At 40.2% G+C, this 15106-nt stretch overlaps 1 protein-coding gene across 1 annotated transcript in view; it reads right to left on the reverse strand.

The window, feature by feature from the left end:
* The window catches only part of LOC108881055 (alpha-1,6-mannosylglycoprotein 6-beta-N-acetylglucosaminyltransferase B), a 60960-nt gene that overhangs the window by 37649 nt on the left and 8205 nt on the right, over nucleotides 1-15106 (reverse strand). Inside the window, exon 5 of the mRNA XM_018672824.2 lies at nucleotides 3856-4000. Coding sequence (XP_018528340.1) covers nucleotides 3856-4000 — 145 coding nt within the window. The remainder of the gene's footprint in view (nucleotides 1-3855; nucleotides 4001-15106) is intronic.

Raw genomic sequence — 15106 nt, forward strand, 5'->3', positions numbered from 1 at the left:
TACAAATATTCACAATTGAGAACTTGCCAGTTGAACTTGAGCCAGTAAATGTTTGCTTAGACTATTACTAAAACAATTATAAAATTTGTTGCTGCCAACTTTCTGTAGATCTACTTATCGCTTAACTGACTAGTTGCTGCAGGTCTTGCCACAAAGCTACCAATTATTCAGATTATCCATTGATGTGTCAATTATTTTGTGTGAGGAAAAAGTGAAAAATTCCCAGAGCACCAAACAATGTCTTCAAATTCCTATGTTAGTCTAACCAACAGGCCAAACCAGCAAATGTTCATCTTGCAGAAGCTGAAACAGGCAAATATTTGTTGTTATTGTGATTGTTGGCAATTAATTCTCTGGTAATTGGCTAAATGAACCTGACTTAACTAGAACCTAGTAGTGTATGTTTCTGTAAAACCCTCTTGTGACTGGGTGGTCATTATTGGTGGTAATTATTGTATATAAACTAGATATTATTTCCTATTTATAGATATGGAGTAGTTACTTTCCAGTTAATTGTAATATGCATTGTTTGCCAGTTGTCTCACATCAGTTATGTTCTAAAGCATAACTAAACACGTCCACATCTCCTCACAACCCTGCAGGAAGGTTCCACACTGACAGGTTTTGAATGAACGAAGCCCCAGCTCAGCCCCACACTCGGTCAAACAGACACAGACCTGCAGCTCTTTAAACATCCATGACATTGACAGAGAAGAGAGACATGGAGACAGAAAAATCCTACATATTATGCCTTTAAGTAAATGTTTAGTGTTGAGAGGAAGCTTAGTGATCATCTTATCAAATGGTGTTTTGTACTTGCTAGTTTTACTTTGCAGAGTATTTTGCATAAAGCCTCTGAATACTTTAGTTCTGCAGTTGTTGCTGGATCCCATTAAACTGGTGGAAGACAGCCTTTTGCAGCATGATCCTTGTCTCTACACAATTCAACACATATTCCGACCCGATGAATAACATCTGACATGCAACAACAAAAGCTAAAAATGTACATTTTAACCTCAAACTTTGCAAATGATTTTAAAGTTGCGTGCTGCCTACATTATAATCAACCATTATGAATTGATGGTACTGTTGTATCATTGGCCTGTTTTACACAAAAACAAACACTTAAATTACTTATTTTAATGAGCTCTCTTGTTTTGTAGTAGTATTTCTGGAATGTATATTGCTCATTAAACAGCTCTGAATATGTAAACTCAGGAAACTCACAAAGACTAATGGAACAGTGGTTCTGGGCCGGATGCAGATCAAGCAGTAAAAGTCTGATTTGATTGAGGCAGCGTGTATTTCTGTGTGTTTGCTGGGGGAAAAGCAATCTAACTGTGCTTATGTGCATAACTTAACATAATCCTGAATCCCGATTTCATTTTTCTATGCAGTGCCCAGGAGGTAAGCGGTACCCAAATCTTTTCTTCTGTCCTGTAGACCAGCAGGTCAGCATAAATTAATTGCCAATTGCACAGACACACTGGCATACAATAGAGTACAGTACACACACAGACAAATGATTATTATACAGTGGCAAAAAAAAAAAGCTTTCAAAGACTGTTGTGGTCTCACACAGAATCATCCCATATTCACATTGCTGGGACTGTGACCCAGGAGAGGCTATCAGCTGCTGAAGAGCAAGAGGACAGCCTAATTACTTCTTTAACATTACACCAGGTGGGCAAAGTTTTTCCTGCCTGAAGATCTCACACTAATCTCAAGGGTCAGCTCTGACCCTGAGCCATGCAGAGTTTTTTAATCACCTGGGTGAAGTAAAATGAAGCAAGGAAGTATCAGCATGAGATAAATTTTCGCAACCAAGTTAGTTTAAAACTATTTGGCCTTTGTCGCTGTAACATTTACAGTTAAGTCCCTGAGAGGCCAATTAAATGATTGTTAGAACTATATGACTCAGAGTATATCCACGGGGCATATTGTAGAGAAAATAACTTCTGTAAGTCTGACATCAAACTGTAGATAAAAATAATTATATGCAGAGTTTTGACCAGAGTACAATAAATATTTCCCCCCAGGCTTCTGAAAAGCTGTAGGCAGGTCAAGAGAGGTGCTGCACCTCTTCTGTCATTGTTCATTATTTGCAGTCAGAAGCAGTCACAGTGGCTCACAATATTGTAAAATTGCTAATATTATTACAAAGTCTTTTTATATATCATGAGAGGTGGTTAAATTAATGTGTGCAAGAGTGCAGACTCTGTTGAAATGGATTTCAGAGAAGATATTTCCTGGCTGTGAGGAAGTGGGAGGTGATGTCCAAGAGGGAAAAGGCAAGTAAAGGCAGAAACAGGAGGGAGCTTCCTCTCCTCAAACCCTGAGCAGGTACGGGCATGAGAAAAAGGTCTGTTGCCATGGAGACCACGGCGCGCACACACAACTCTGGGCAGGCAGCTTCAACCTGTAACCAGCAAGACCCCTGCTCTTTCTTTTTTTATATGTGACAGTCGCTTTCATTTCTCCTGCTGCCCAGGGAGAGGGATGGAGTTTGTTTTAACACACATCATCATCTTCAACATCAGGGTTCCGTGGCACAAGGCTCTTTTCAAAGCATGCGCCTGCTCTGCTGGGATGCCCCAGGGCTCTGTATTTGGCCCTCTTCCTTTCTTCGCACTGTATCTCTCAGGTCCACTTCAGCTTCCATGTTTTTATCTCACCATTACTATGCCAATGAAATTCACCTTTGGCATACAGGTTGAGCTGGAAGACTAGACAGATTATTCTGTGGACCACCTCAAGTTCAACCTTGACAGCTTTGAGCTGTTGTTCCTTCCCAGTCTATTTTAGCACTTTTCTATCGCCACTGGCAACACCACAGTGACTACCTCCAACACTAGATAAAATGTTGTAGTTTTTACTTTTTTACACAAGCAAAACTGAAATGTCGAACACTCATCCTGGTACCACAGGTCTGCTGATGAACAGTGTTATTACTGGCAAGTCTGTCATGACAACTAGATCACATATGCACAAGCTGGATATTTCCCTAACACATACATGCCAATCAGTGTGTACTGCATTCTGAACACCCACTTAATATTTCACCATAGCTACAACCAACAGATTATTTAGATTCTTAAATAGCACATAACAAATTAACAACATAATAACAATATATAATATTGAATTCTCTGACTAATTACTTTAATGATTTTTATGATGAGAAGTAACTTTTCCAAATATACATAAAATTTAAATTAGTCTCCTTCATAAGTAGCAATATTTATTAGCTAATTGGACATATCAAAGTGGCCTCCAGAATCATAGCTATTTGATCCTTAAGTAGCATCAAACTCAAATCACACATGAAAACTGTAAACTGTTTAAATTATTCTTTTTCAAGTTTATGAGAAAAATGTATCTATATAACATTTCAGTTGGATTTTCCTGATTTAACAGTGTAGAATGAGAAATGAATGGGGCATGACATTACAGTTTAGGGCCCCTTTTTAGCCGAGCTTGAGCCGCACTCCCTCGATACCTGCGTAAAAATTGTATCCATATATCAACTACTCCCTCCCCATACTTTTACTCTCTCTTACTTACTTAGTGCGTGTTTTCAAAACTCAATATCCAGTAGAGAGGAGCTAAAACAGTGAGTTTCATTACTTTCCAAGAATGGTAATTTCTTTTCCAACCCCATGCAATTTTCCATTGTCTGTGCTGGAGATGTGCTGTGTTCCCCAGATACTTTCAGGGCCAACCATAAATGACAGCAGGTTGCCTTTTGCATTAACTGCATCTTCTGCTAAAGCAATATTATTGGCATAATAAGCTACAAAGGGAACATTTCTCTTGTTATTTACAGTATAAGCAACCAGCGAGCCAGTGCTGTACCTGTCCAGTGCCGAGCTGAGCTCATCCAGCCTGTGGGTGTCTGTAGTGTTGCCCATTTTAGACAGAGTGTCCATCCTCTTCATAATGACCTCCAGCATGTCACTGATTTTCCTCAGTACCCCACGAGACTCTTGGCCACCAAGAACTAAAGAAACACAGAGACAGACAGTTACTGTAAAATGCAATTACTGATGTAAATCAAACAGATGGCAAAAAGAGTGAAGGTGCAAAATAGAAGAGCAAATGAACAAGGAATGAGTGATGAATTTTAAAAAAATAATAACAATAAGTTAATGGGTTAATAGGTTAATAAATTGGATATTTTTATGGCTTGGTACAGTGTGTCTATGCAGTCACATTTATATAACAACATTTGGCCTTATATAATGTAGAAAACAAGGTCACAAGAAATCATTTTCTTGGTACTAACAGTTTAAATGCACCAATGTAGAACACCAAGGTCACATTTTAAATCTATTTATTTTATTTCCCATTTTACTGTTCAGTCTAGTTTATATTTTCTTTTGCCCTTCATTATTAAACCAGCAGCTCCTGGGGAACCAGTACTAGCATAAAACACTGGAACAGGCAAATGAGTCTGACTGTATTTGTTTTCTCTTCCTCCTTGGTTCAAATCATTAACGATCTGACTAGTGGTAAACCAGAATGATGCTGTTAGCAAACACCTAGCCAATTAACGAGCCTGCAGCTACAGACAATAAGGTCAAAGCAGGTGCCAGACTGCACCGCCACTGTGTCGAGGTCTTGACCCAGTGCTGTTTTCTTTGATCACACTAAGCTCTACACTCAATGCTGAGCGGAATCATTAACACGTAACTGCAACAGAATTCAAAATCACCAAAGGCATCACACGCGCCTTTGCTGCTAAGAAAACACAATTAGCTTGTTGCCTCAGGCAGAAGCTCTTAAGTCATTTCTGATGAGGAAAATTCAAAGAATCAAGATAAATAATTCCACTCTTGGGAACCTGGAGTGAATTTGTGATCCGAACCCCAGAGAAAAATAGCAGAAACCAACAACAGTCTCATATTGTACTTGGGGATTTCGAGTGAAAATAAAGCCTCACCTCTCAGTGTTCCTTCATCAACTGCATTAGGCTTTAGAAACTGCAATATGTGCAGGCTCACTTCTCCTGTCAGAGTTCATTTATCACTGCACAGGCGAAAGTCACCTTTCACTGGAAAAAATTGTATTACATCACAAGTAAATAAAATAAGGAGAGAGAAAAAACTTTCTCTAGGACCGTGTGTGTATTTGTTGCTGAGATAATTTAAAATCAGAAAAAAACTGCAGTGATATAGTTCAACTTATAAATCTATTGCCCAGATTTTCCCCCAAATCTCTTTCCTTGAGTGCCTGCACATACAATATTTCCTTCTTTGGCTTAGCACAATTTCAGTCATTTCAAGAATATCTTCAGTAAAACTGGCCTGACGTCGCCTCCCTTTGAATAATTCAGTTAGACAACAAATTTTCCTTCCACAGACAGAAAGAGAGACTAAATGAATTTCCAATCAGATTTGCAGCTTTATAGCAGCAGTTTAAATAAATTTAAAAAGAATGATAAGAAGGAGGTAGGATCTATTGAGGAGTAAAGCACTGCAGGGTGATATTTTACCAGGCTGTCCAAACTGCCCAAAACCTGCTGAATGGAGGTCCAAACAAGCAAGAACAAAAATCTATTTCAAAACTCTTAACAATTATTTTACCACCTTAATTTGTTTTAATTGTGAGGATTTTTGTGGAAAAGAAAAGACTGGGGGGGGGGGGTTTCAGAATATTTGCTAAGTTCAGAGGATCCTCTATCAGCTGCAGTCTGATCTCTGCAGTAAATCTAAACAAAGCCTCTGGGCTAAAGTGTGGGAAGAAGAACATTTCTTCACAGTAATGCTCCTTGTGCACATTGTGCTCGTAAATCACCATTACTGAGACCGAACACCCTTCCTACACAGTACATTTTTAGAACTGAGCCTTATATATGTATATAATCAACTGTTCATCAGGCTGGCTTTTACTCTTGCTTCTTGCTGCCTCTTGGGAGACATTGGTTAATGTGTTTTTTCCAACGAACAGTCCAGCACGTCGACAGTGGTGCAAGCAGGAGTTGATAGTATCTGTGTGCTAATGTAGAGTCTCCTCTGTGTCATTCCTCATCTGCTGGTTAATAAAGGGCCGATTTAGCATCAGCTAATCTCATTTAACGACTCAATTTCGGAAGTGCCACAGCACAATCGATATTATGAACAAATTCCCAATTAGATCACGGTTTGTACTGTAGTCTGCTGTGTCCGCAGAGAAATACTGGCCAGCTACAAACAGCCGCCCCATAGACACTCACTTCTACATGAATTGCCATGCAGAAAACAGCTCTATCTCAGCAGGCTACTAAAATTTCAGTACAGGAGTTTGCTGATGAGAATGAAGACTGTAAATGAAGTGCGAATACAGCTATTATCCCCCCCCACACACACACACACACACACACTCTTCTAACTGTGAACAACACAACACTTCCTTTTTTTCATATGACAATACACTGCCTGGTCAGCCTCAAAACAGCTGTTTTCATTGACTACTTCCAGATCAGTCTCCCTATATCACAGTTTTTCACCTCTGTTGTTTAAACCAGTAATCCTCCTGTCATTTCAGTCTCTGGCATTCTCTCTCTGTTCAGAAGCTGTCCTCAGTATGATCCCGACCTTTCCTCTTCACCTGATCTCCACACCTTCCTACCTGCCCCCCATCAGCACCCTAACTACTACAGGAACCTGCCCTCTAGACATAGTTCTCCACCAGATTGTCTACTGTGCCATTCCACTCTTACTGTCTGGGCCTTTTGTCAGTGAATACTGCTCTTATCATTGACCTTAGAAACCTTAACTTATACCATTACCTGTTCTGCTCTGTCTACAAGTCCTGCTTTTACCTTGGTTTATAGATCCAACTGCAGCCAAAGCATTTTACATGACTGACAGTATTTTCTGAAGTTTCAAAAGTTCCCTGATGAACCTCTGCTGTCATATAAAGTTCATCCTTTATGTGTTTCTAGACGTTGATTTCCAGACCCTTCATCTGAGGCAATTATCTGTTAATACAGTAGGTACAGGATGTGAATGGCTATGAGTGTCTGAAGTCAGACAGTGAGAGATGGCGGTGCTTTCACTGATCAGTCTGTCTAAACTCAAATCAGTGAGTCTTTCAATTGGACACTATGCTTTTGATGACTGAATAGATTTATAGAGAGCCACAGTCAAGTCACTTCACAAAATAAAACATATTTACAAGGACAGCGTTTGTGCAAAATAGATGAGTACATGGCTCTGGAAATAGCAATATTCCAGCTTCATGGGAAAGTCATTTATATTACTATATCAAGTACAGTGAATGAACAAAAACTGACCCTGTGTTCTGGTCAATAATCCTCCTTGAACACCTTCAAGTTTGACAAAAAGTGAGATTGACAAATCATGCAATCCCCACTCTTACCGTGATGTCTAATTGTTGTTGCTCTCAAACATGCAACCCTCTGGGAGGCTTTGAAAGAAAAATGGCAGTGCATCTACCTTGGCTCTCACGCAGTGTGTGGATTTAGACACTGTTCGACATTATCTCAGAGGGAGGCTCTGAGTGTGGCGGCTCACGGCACTGGGCTAATCCTCCTACTACCTAAGTGTTGTATGTCTCATCACTTAGACGGGGCATGAAATGATTGATTTTCTGTAACTTAGCATGTTGCTTTAATTAAACTTTTATTTAAACAAGGTGTAGCAGGAGGAAAAAAGGGGGTGAACAGAAACAGGGAAATGACATGCTGAAAAGGTACAAGGAGGAGTCACACCTGGGAGCTATTTGGGAGGGAGGTTCGAACAAAGGAGTGAGACTGGAAGGAGGTTTGAGACTGGAGGAGTGAGAGAAAAAGGGAAATGGAGAGAAAACAAAAAAAGGACTAGTATCTTGGATAAAACATGGATTTACATGGTCTTTTACTGAGGACTTTGAGATGGAATGCTGAACTTGTGGGAGTGTAGGAGGAGAAAAGGGAACCCTGGAGCAGCCGGACCTGTCCTGCTCGGTTTTCTAATGGTTTTCTCTCCAGGTCAGAGGACTCTTTCATCATCCACACCCCAGATAAGTCCCTTCACCACCCAAACTCTCCTGGCTTCTCCCATGCTCACCTGAATGCATTTCTGCTCTCCCTCTCCCTCTCTCTACCCAGAAACACTCACACACCTACATACACCCTGAACTGAACTAAACTGAACTGAACTGGACTGAACTGGACTGAGTTGATTTACTTTCCCATATTCATCCATTCACACCTTCACTCTCCTTAAGTGACTGTACACCCCAAATGGACTCACACACACTCTTACCTGCATCCATACCCCCACTGGTTACAGAACTATAAAATGAGACTGACTAATGAGATTTTGATTTGTGAGATTTGATTTTTTTTCTCTCTTTCTGGAGGCTGAAATTATGATTTTCATCACTGATGTGAAAGAGTGAAATAATACAAGATATGTATCACACCTTTATTGGTTGGTTTTTCTCCTGTTCCTTTTGTAGCTAGGACGCAAGCCCTCTCTGATTTAAAGTTATTAACAGAAATAAATTTGACAGGTATAGGTGGATAAGTTTATACCTAGCCTGTCTGGCACCCAACAACTTTATTAATTTCTGTTAAGAGAGGCGCCTACATTACAAAGGACAATTTGGCAGCACTTGCCAGGCAAGCCATCTAGGAAACCAGAGAGACACATACACTTAGGCATTCACATGCAAAACCAATGGTGGAAGAAGTATTTGCATCATTGAAACTTAGAATAAAATATTCAAAATAAAAGTACTCATTAAGCTAAACAGGCTTTGTCAGTGTTGTATATTGTTTGTAACATCTGAATCTGTAAAAAAAAAAAATATTGCTGTGAGATTAATGTAGTGGGGTAAAAACCATGGTATTTGCCTCTGAAAGGTACTGGAGTAGAAGTATAAAGTAGAACCAAGTAGTCAACAATACCAGTACCTCAAAATGACACCTTGCTGCAGTGTTTGAGTACAGTATGAATACTTAGTTGCATTCTACCACTGTGCAAAACTGCACAACAACAACACAATATCACTTCATTTCTGCAAGTATAAGAGAAATTACCTGTCAATGTCAATGTGTTACTGCATATTTTGAGGAGCTATAGCTTGTGACGGTTTGTAACAAAGAACACATCTCTGTTATTGGCTCAGGTGTAATGCAGGTGCTTAGAGTTAATGGTATGTGGAATTTATGGTATATCATTACACTGTAATTAGAACTGTGCACAGGTGGATCACACCACACTATTGAAATTATTTTATTAATGACTAACAGATGATTAAACCAACTAACTTTTTCATAATTCTTTCTTCTTCTTCTGTGACAAGCTTCCTGAAGAATCCAGTAATAGATAAACTAGAGCTCTACAACAGCTAGTATAAAATTTTATTTTATACTGAGCTTACTGAAATGGAAACACAATGTTTCTACATTTTGTAATTTATGCATCAACAAAACTATTGATTGTAGCAGTGTGTCATGTTTGATTTATATGCAACAATTCCTTCCCCTGCCCACTGGCACCATTGAAAGCTAGATAAATAAATCCTGTCATTTCTGATATGTATGCTGGCTGGCCAGTTTTCTTTAGTGAGGGAGCTCGGGGTCAGACCTCTCCATCTCACCTGTCACCAGGATAAATTCGTACATTCCCTCCTGAGATGAACTCTTACACGTGCAGCGCTAACCCTCTGCCCCCGTCTTCTCGTTTCTAATTCAAATATTCATTACAGAAAAGGCTGATTGAGATTGAGTTTCTCTCTTCTTTTTGGCACCTTTGGGGGAGCTGCCAGATCCAGAAACTATTAGAGCAGAAAACCTCTGTCACTTATCCTCTGTGAGGCTCCACACTCTTATTGTGCCTGTCAGCCTGGAAAAGGGGAAACTACCTGCACTATTTTGTTTTAAACATGGCTTTCTATAACCCCAATTAACCCCCCATCCACACATACTATGCAGATGTGCAGTAGACCAACATGTTTTATCAATTCACTTGTGTTCTTTTTACTGTCAGACACAGAGCATAGGGGTCTGCTAATACAAAAACAATCACCACTGTGTGATGCAGCTGTGTGTACAACCTTTTCCCAGGAAGGGAAATAGTTTTATTCTCTTTTATGCTCTCACTATTCAGCTTTTGCTGAACCATAAAAATATGATGAGCCCTTGCATAAACATGTTTCCTGTTTTTGCACAGGAAAATCTTGAACGCAAAGGAAACAACAAGAAAAAGAAAATGCTACCTAAACCAAGTCTGGGACTGAAGTTCCTGACCCAGTTTGTGGCACATCCTACACAGGCAACAATGTCTGATCAACAAAACATATGCTCCAAACGGGGCTGAAGTCAAGTAACCTATTATGGTCATTTTCAGCTAGACAGTGTTGTCTCTAAACTAGTAACCATGTTGCTTGTGCATTAAATACTTTGAAAATGACTGTGATTAGAATATATTCAGATCACTCTGCTTTAATTTTTTCCCCTATCAGTTGACACTTTAGACCCTGAAATGACAAAGCCAAAGCAGAATTTTAGAACTTTTTTTGATTTTTGCATTTGGGGATTTTGTGCCATTCTTCCTCTACAGATCCCCTCAAGTTCTGTCAGGTTGGATGAGGACCGTCAGTAGACAGCCATTTTCAGGTTCACACTCCGTTGGGTTCAGGTCAGGACTCTGGCTGGGCCACTCAAGGACGTTCACAGAGGGTCATTGTCCTGTTGGAAGGTAAACCTTCAGCCCACTCTGAGGTCCTGAGTGCCTTGGACCATATTTTTATTAAGGATATCTCTGGACTTTACTTTGTTCAGCTTTCCCTCAACCCTGCCCAGTCTGCCCCTGCTGCTGGAAACAACCCCACAGCATGATGGTACCCCACCATTGTTTCACCGTTGGGCAGGTGCTGAGTGGTACCTGGTTTCCTCCAGACATGACACTGAGAATTGAGGCCAGATAGTTCAATCTTGGTTTCCTCAGACCAGAGAATCTTGTTTTTCACAGTCTGAGAGTCCTTTGGGTGCTTTTCTGCAACCTGCAAGTGGGTTTTCACGTTTCTTTCACTAACAGTCTTCAGTCTGGCCACTCTGCCATAAAGTCCAGATTGGTGGAGTACTACAGTGGACTCCAGTCAAAGTGCAGAAACATCTCAAAGATGATCAAGTGAAATGGGAGGTACCTGAACTACATTTCAAATGTCTCAGGGTCTGAAAACTTAATGCGATATTTCAGTTTGTACTTTTTAACAAATTTGCAAAAATTTCTGAATTAGAATGGATATTTTGGCTTTGTCATTACGTGATATTGAGTGTAGATTGATGAGATTGATGAGGGAAAATTCATTTAAATGATTTTAGTATAAGCCTACAACATAACAACATATGAAAAGAGAAGCCAATCCCAGCTGACATTGGGCAGGAGGTGGGGCACACCCTGGACAGATCACCAGTCTATCACAGGACTGAAATATATAGACAAACAACCATTCACACTGACATTCACACTTAAGTGCAATTTAGAGTCACCAGTTAACCTAACCTGCACCTACCCGGATCCATTTTTTAAAATTTGATTCATCAAGTAGTGAGTGCAGTATTTTCACTCTCATGCCTTGTCCTTTTCTCATACAGACACATGGGAGAAGCAATCATTCACAACAAAACAAAATTTTAAATGCTCATCAAACCTGCCAGTATTAAATCCCACTTTAAGTATGATGGATAGCACCACTGGGTTCACATGTGCCAAAACACTTATTTCTAAACTTCAATATTTAATTGAAAATAATCACAGATTGTGGTAGCACGTCGTGCTGTCAACATGAAAATAAATTAGCTATTGTCACAGGAGCACAAATGTTGACTGTCAAAGTCCATTTCTGATTTTATTGTTGTCTGCACTGTGGTCTGTTCTCACGTTGAACCCAGTGTATGAGCACTGATATGACCATGTGCACGCACATACCTCAAGGTAATAATGTTGCCGCAACTAATTTACGGAAAACAGTTGCAATCAAAACTGTAGCACTTAATTTTCCTTCTGCTTCCCCCAAGAGACAATTTAATCAACTGACACTGCAGGTCTACGCCAGCACTCCTGCACGTACCACACACACACAAAAAGCAAATCAAAAGCAAAGCAAATCACTGGTCTCTCCACCAGGTGACAGGAGCTTGTGAAAGAGTGAGCAATGAGCAGTCATTTTTTATTCACACCTCTCCATTGTCACAGGCACAGAGCCAGGCAGTCCACTGCACATTCATTTCCAGTTATTCTTAACTACCGGTGAAGTTCCATCAGTAGCAAAGGTCAGTTTATTTTATTCATAACATCTACACACACTGGGGGAGAGCGCTTACATTTCAAGTAGATTACTGATCTCATTTTTCATTCAAACAAAGCACTCAAGTTCACAGCTTTGATAGACCTGCAAATGCCACACCCTTCCTATGAGCAATGTCAAATAAGACTCATTTTCATGCATCACGGTCGCAAAGATTGCCGAGCCATGAAAAAAAAAAGTTCTGTCAGTATCTGTGAAAAGATCGCAGTGAACAGGGTGCTGAGCATGACGCTCCTTGCACACCTGAAGCCTGACTCAGTGATGGATTAATATTTATGTGCAAAAGGCAGGTTTTCTTTTAGATTTAACCCTGAAAACTATGTAGATTTATTATTCTTTCAAGAGCAGCTCAAACATATTTTGTGGTGACATGCATTAGGAGGGCAAATATAAAAGGATAAATGTATGGATTCTAATACAAGGCTGTGGATACAGATTTACAAAAATATCTGCCTTCGTTTAGAGATGCAACAGTCTGTCTGCCTCCAGCAAAACATGATAACTAAAAATAAATAAATAAAAAAACTCAATTGAGCTTGTAGGTATGAATGGAGAACACAATAACATCTGAACCATTTAGTCATGCTCTGACCGAGGTAAAACCTGAAAGCATCCTGGGCCTATTTCTCTCTTTGTGGCTAAGCTACATTAAGACCCCTGTGGTAAAAGGACACTCTGTGAGGGTGGTCTTCAAAGAGCTTATTAGAAAGCTACAGTACACCTCTGGAGCCTTTAAGATATCTAGGATCAAACGCCTCTGCCTTGCATGCTTCCCATTCTGGTAGAAATAGTCTCCCTATGTCCCCTCTCTTACTTCTTTTCTACATCATTAGTTTCCTGTACCTTCAAATGCAAGTAATGAAGGAAATGCATGCATTTTTGGATCTGGATATAGCTTGGTATCCAAATACAACTCTGCATTATTCTGGGTCTCTGGCTGTGGAGTGTCAAGAACTGCAACATTACGTTATACGCAGTACACAGGATTCTATAACTCTGCAGAAAATGGAGCCTGTTTTTGACTATAGAAACCTGAAAAGCAGGCGTTAGAGTCTTGCTGCATCTTAGGTTAGGTTTCTGACAAAAATAATACAAAAACAAGTGAGAGAGATGGAGTGAGAGAGCGAAACGTATAAAGAGAGGAGGAAGGAAATGGGGAGAGGGAGACTGGAAGGCAGGAAAGGGAGAGAGAAACAGAAGGTAGCAAGACAATAATTACATATTTTTCTTCACACCTTTTGCTCTCCAGGCAGTTGTTGCCATTCATGAGGCGAGTAATAGACAGTAGCAGTTCCTCTCAGCACAGCCTGGCTGTTTCATTTACCCTTTCAGATTCAAACTACCGGGAGTTTTAACGTGCCTTTGCTGCTTTAATGTGATTTTTTCTTTTCTTTTTTTCTGGCATGAATGCATGTCACACACATATCAGTATGTAGGAGTGACAATATGGGTACGGGTGCAAGTGCCTTGTGTGCAGGTATCTCCTGCGACTCCACAGTGTCCAGCAGCAGCGGCTGGACTGGGTGTGTACACTAACTATCAAGGTGCTGCTCCACTGAGCAGCTCACCCCGGCTCATTCATTACGCTAACTCCCCGTGCCGCTAATCCCCATTCCCACACCATGCACATGTATACAAACACACAGTGGATGAGAATCAACATAGCCTGACTCTCCCTGGTTGGCGGTAAAGCAGAGTTTAATGAGCTGGAGGCTGGATGCCTTCCCTTGACTACAGCCCGTGAGTGGTTAATTAATCAGACAGCTCTCCTGTCTACCCCCACCCTGAAATGGCTTTGCATATACTATTTCATAAATGGGTGAGATGCCTGAAATTGCCTCCCATGATGACATCTGATACACAACAATCCCTGCATTACTACACTTTCAGAATTACACTCATTTTCCCAAAGAGGTGCTCCAACTGTGAGTCGATATTAAAGCTTTTAATATCTGAGTACAATCATTCAACTCAACACTATCTTTACATCTTACACAGCAAACAGCCACAGGGTGACATCCTGTTTACTGATTGGTCCTGAGAACGACAACAACAGGAATGAAGTGATTACTGTTGCTTCATTTGAATAGAAAGATCAGTGTAATATTTTACAAATACAATCCACAAACAACTGGTGTCCTTGGATGGGTTGTGGCAGATAGGCATGATGCTTCTTCCCATGCCAGCTGGTATCCCTTACAAAGGATGACACGCAATGTCAACATTGTGCCAGGCAGCGATAAAAAAAAAAGGTGAGAGACAATAGTCCAAAAGCTAACACTGACTCTCCCACATGGCTTCTGCTGTAGTGGTTTATATGCAGAGGCACATAGCGCAAACACTGGCAGCGTGCTTAGAAAGATAAGTTTCTCTGAGGGATGGTGTCTCTGGAAAAAAAAAAGTGCTGATTTCTTGGCATAGCTTTGATTTGTTGATCTCTGCGAGGACAAGGTCAACCCTGCTATTTCTGAACTGCCATTTGGATTTTTTAAGATAAGAGCTGTCTGAATTTGTCAATCAACTAAAGGGACGCCAAACCATGACCACTTGTGCTTTGTGATAATAACCACAACTGTCAGTCTGAAACAGACGGCTTTAACTGAGGAACAGATTCAGCAGTCTCCCATGATCACATTACCATTAATATCTCCAGTCCAGTTTTATTATTGACAGTATTTTCAATTTGACTTTTAAATTATCACTGCCGGATTAATACTCATTCAAAATGACTTATTTTAATTGAGCTTACAGGAGGTGTGCTTAGCCTGCAAAAATGTTTAGGTGGGTGATGTGTGTCAAAGCA

This window comes from Lates calcarifer, linkage group LG11 (assembly GCF_001640805.2).
Source record: "Lates calcarifer isolate ASB-BC8 linkage group LG11, TLL_Latcal_v3, whole genome shotgun sequence".
NCBI classification, from domain to species: Eukaryota; Metazoa; Chordata; class Actinopteri; family Centropomidae; genus Lates; species Lates calcarifer.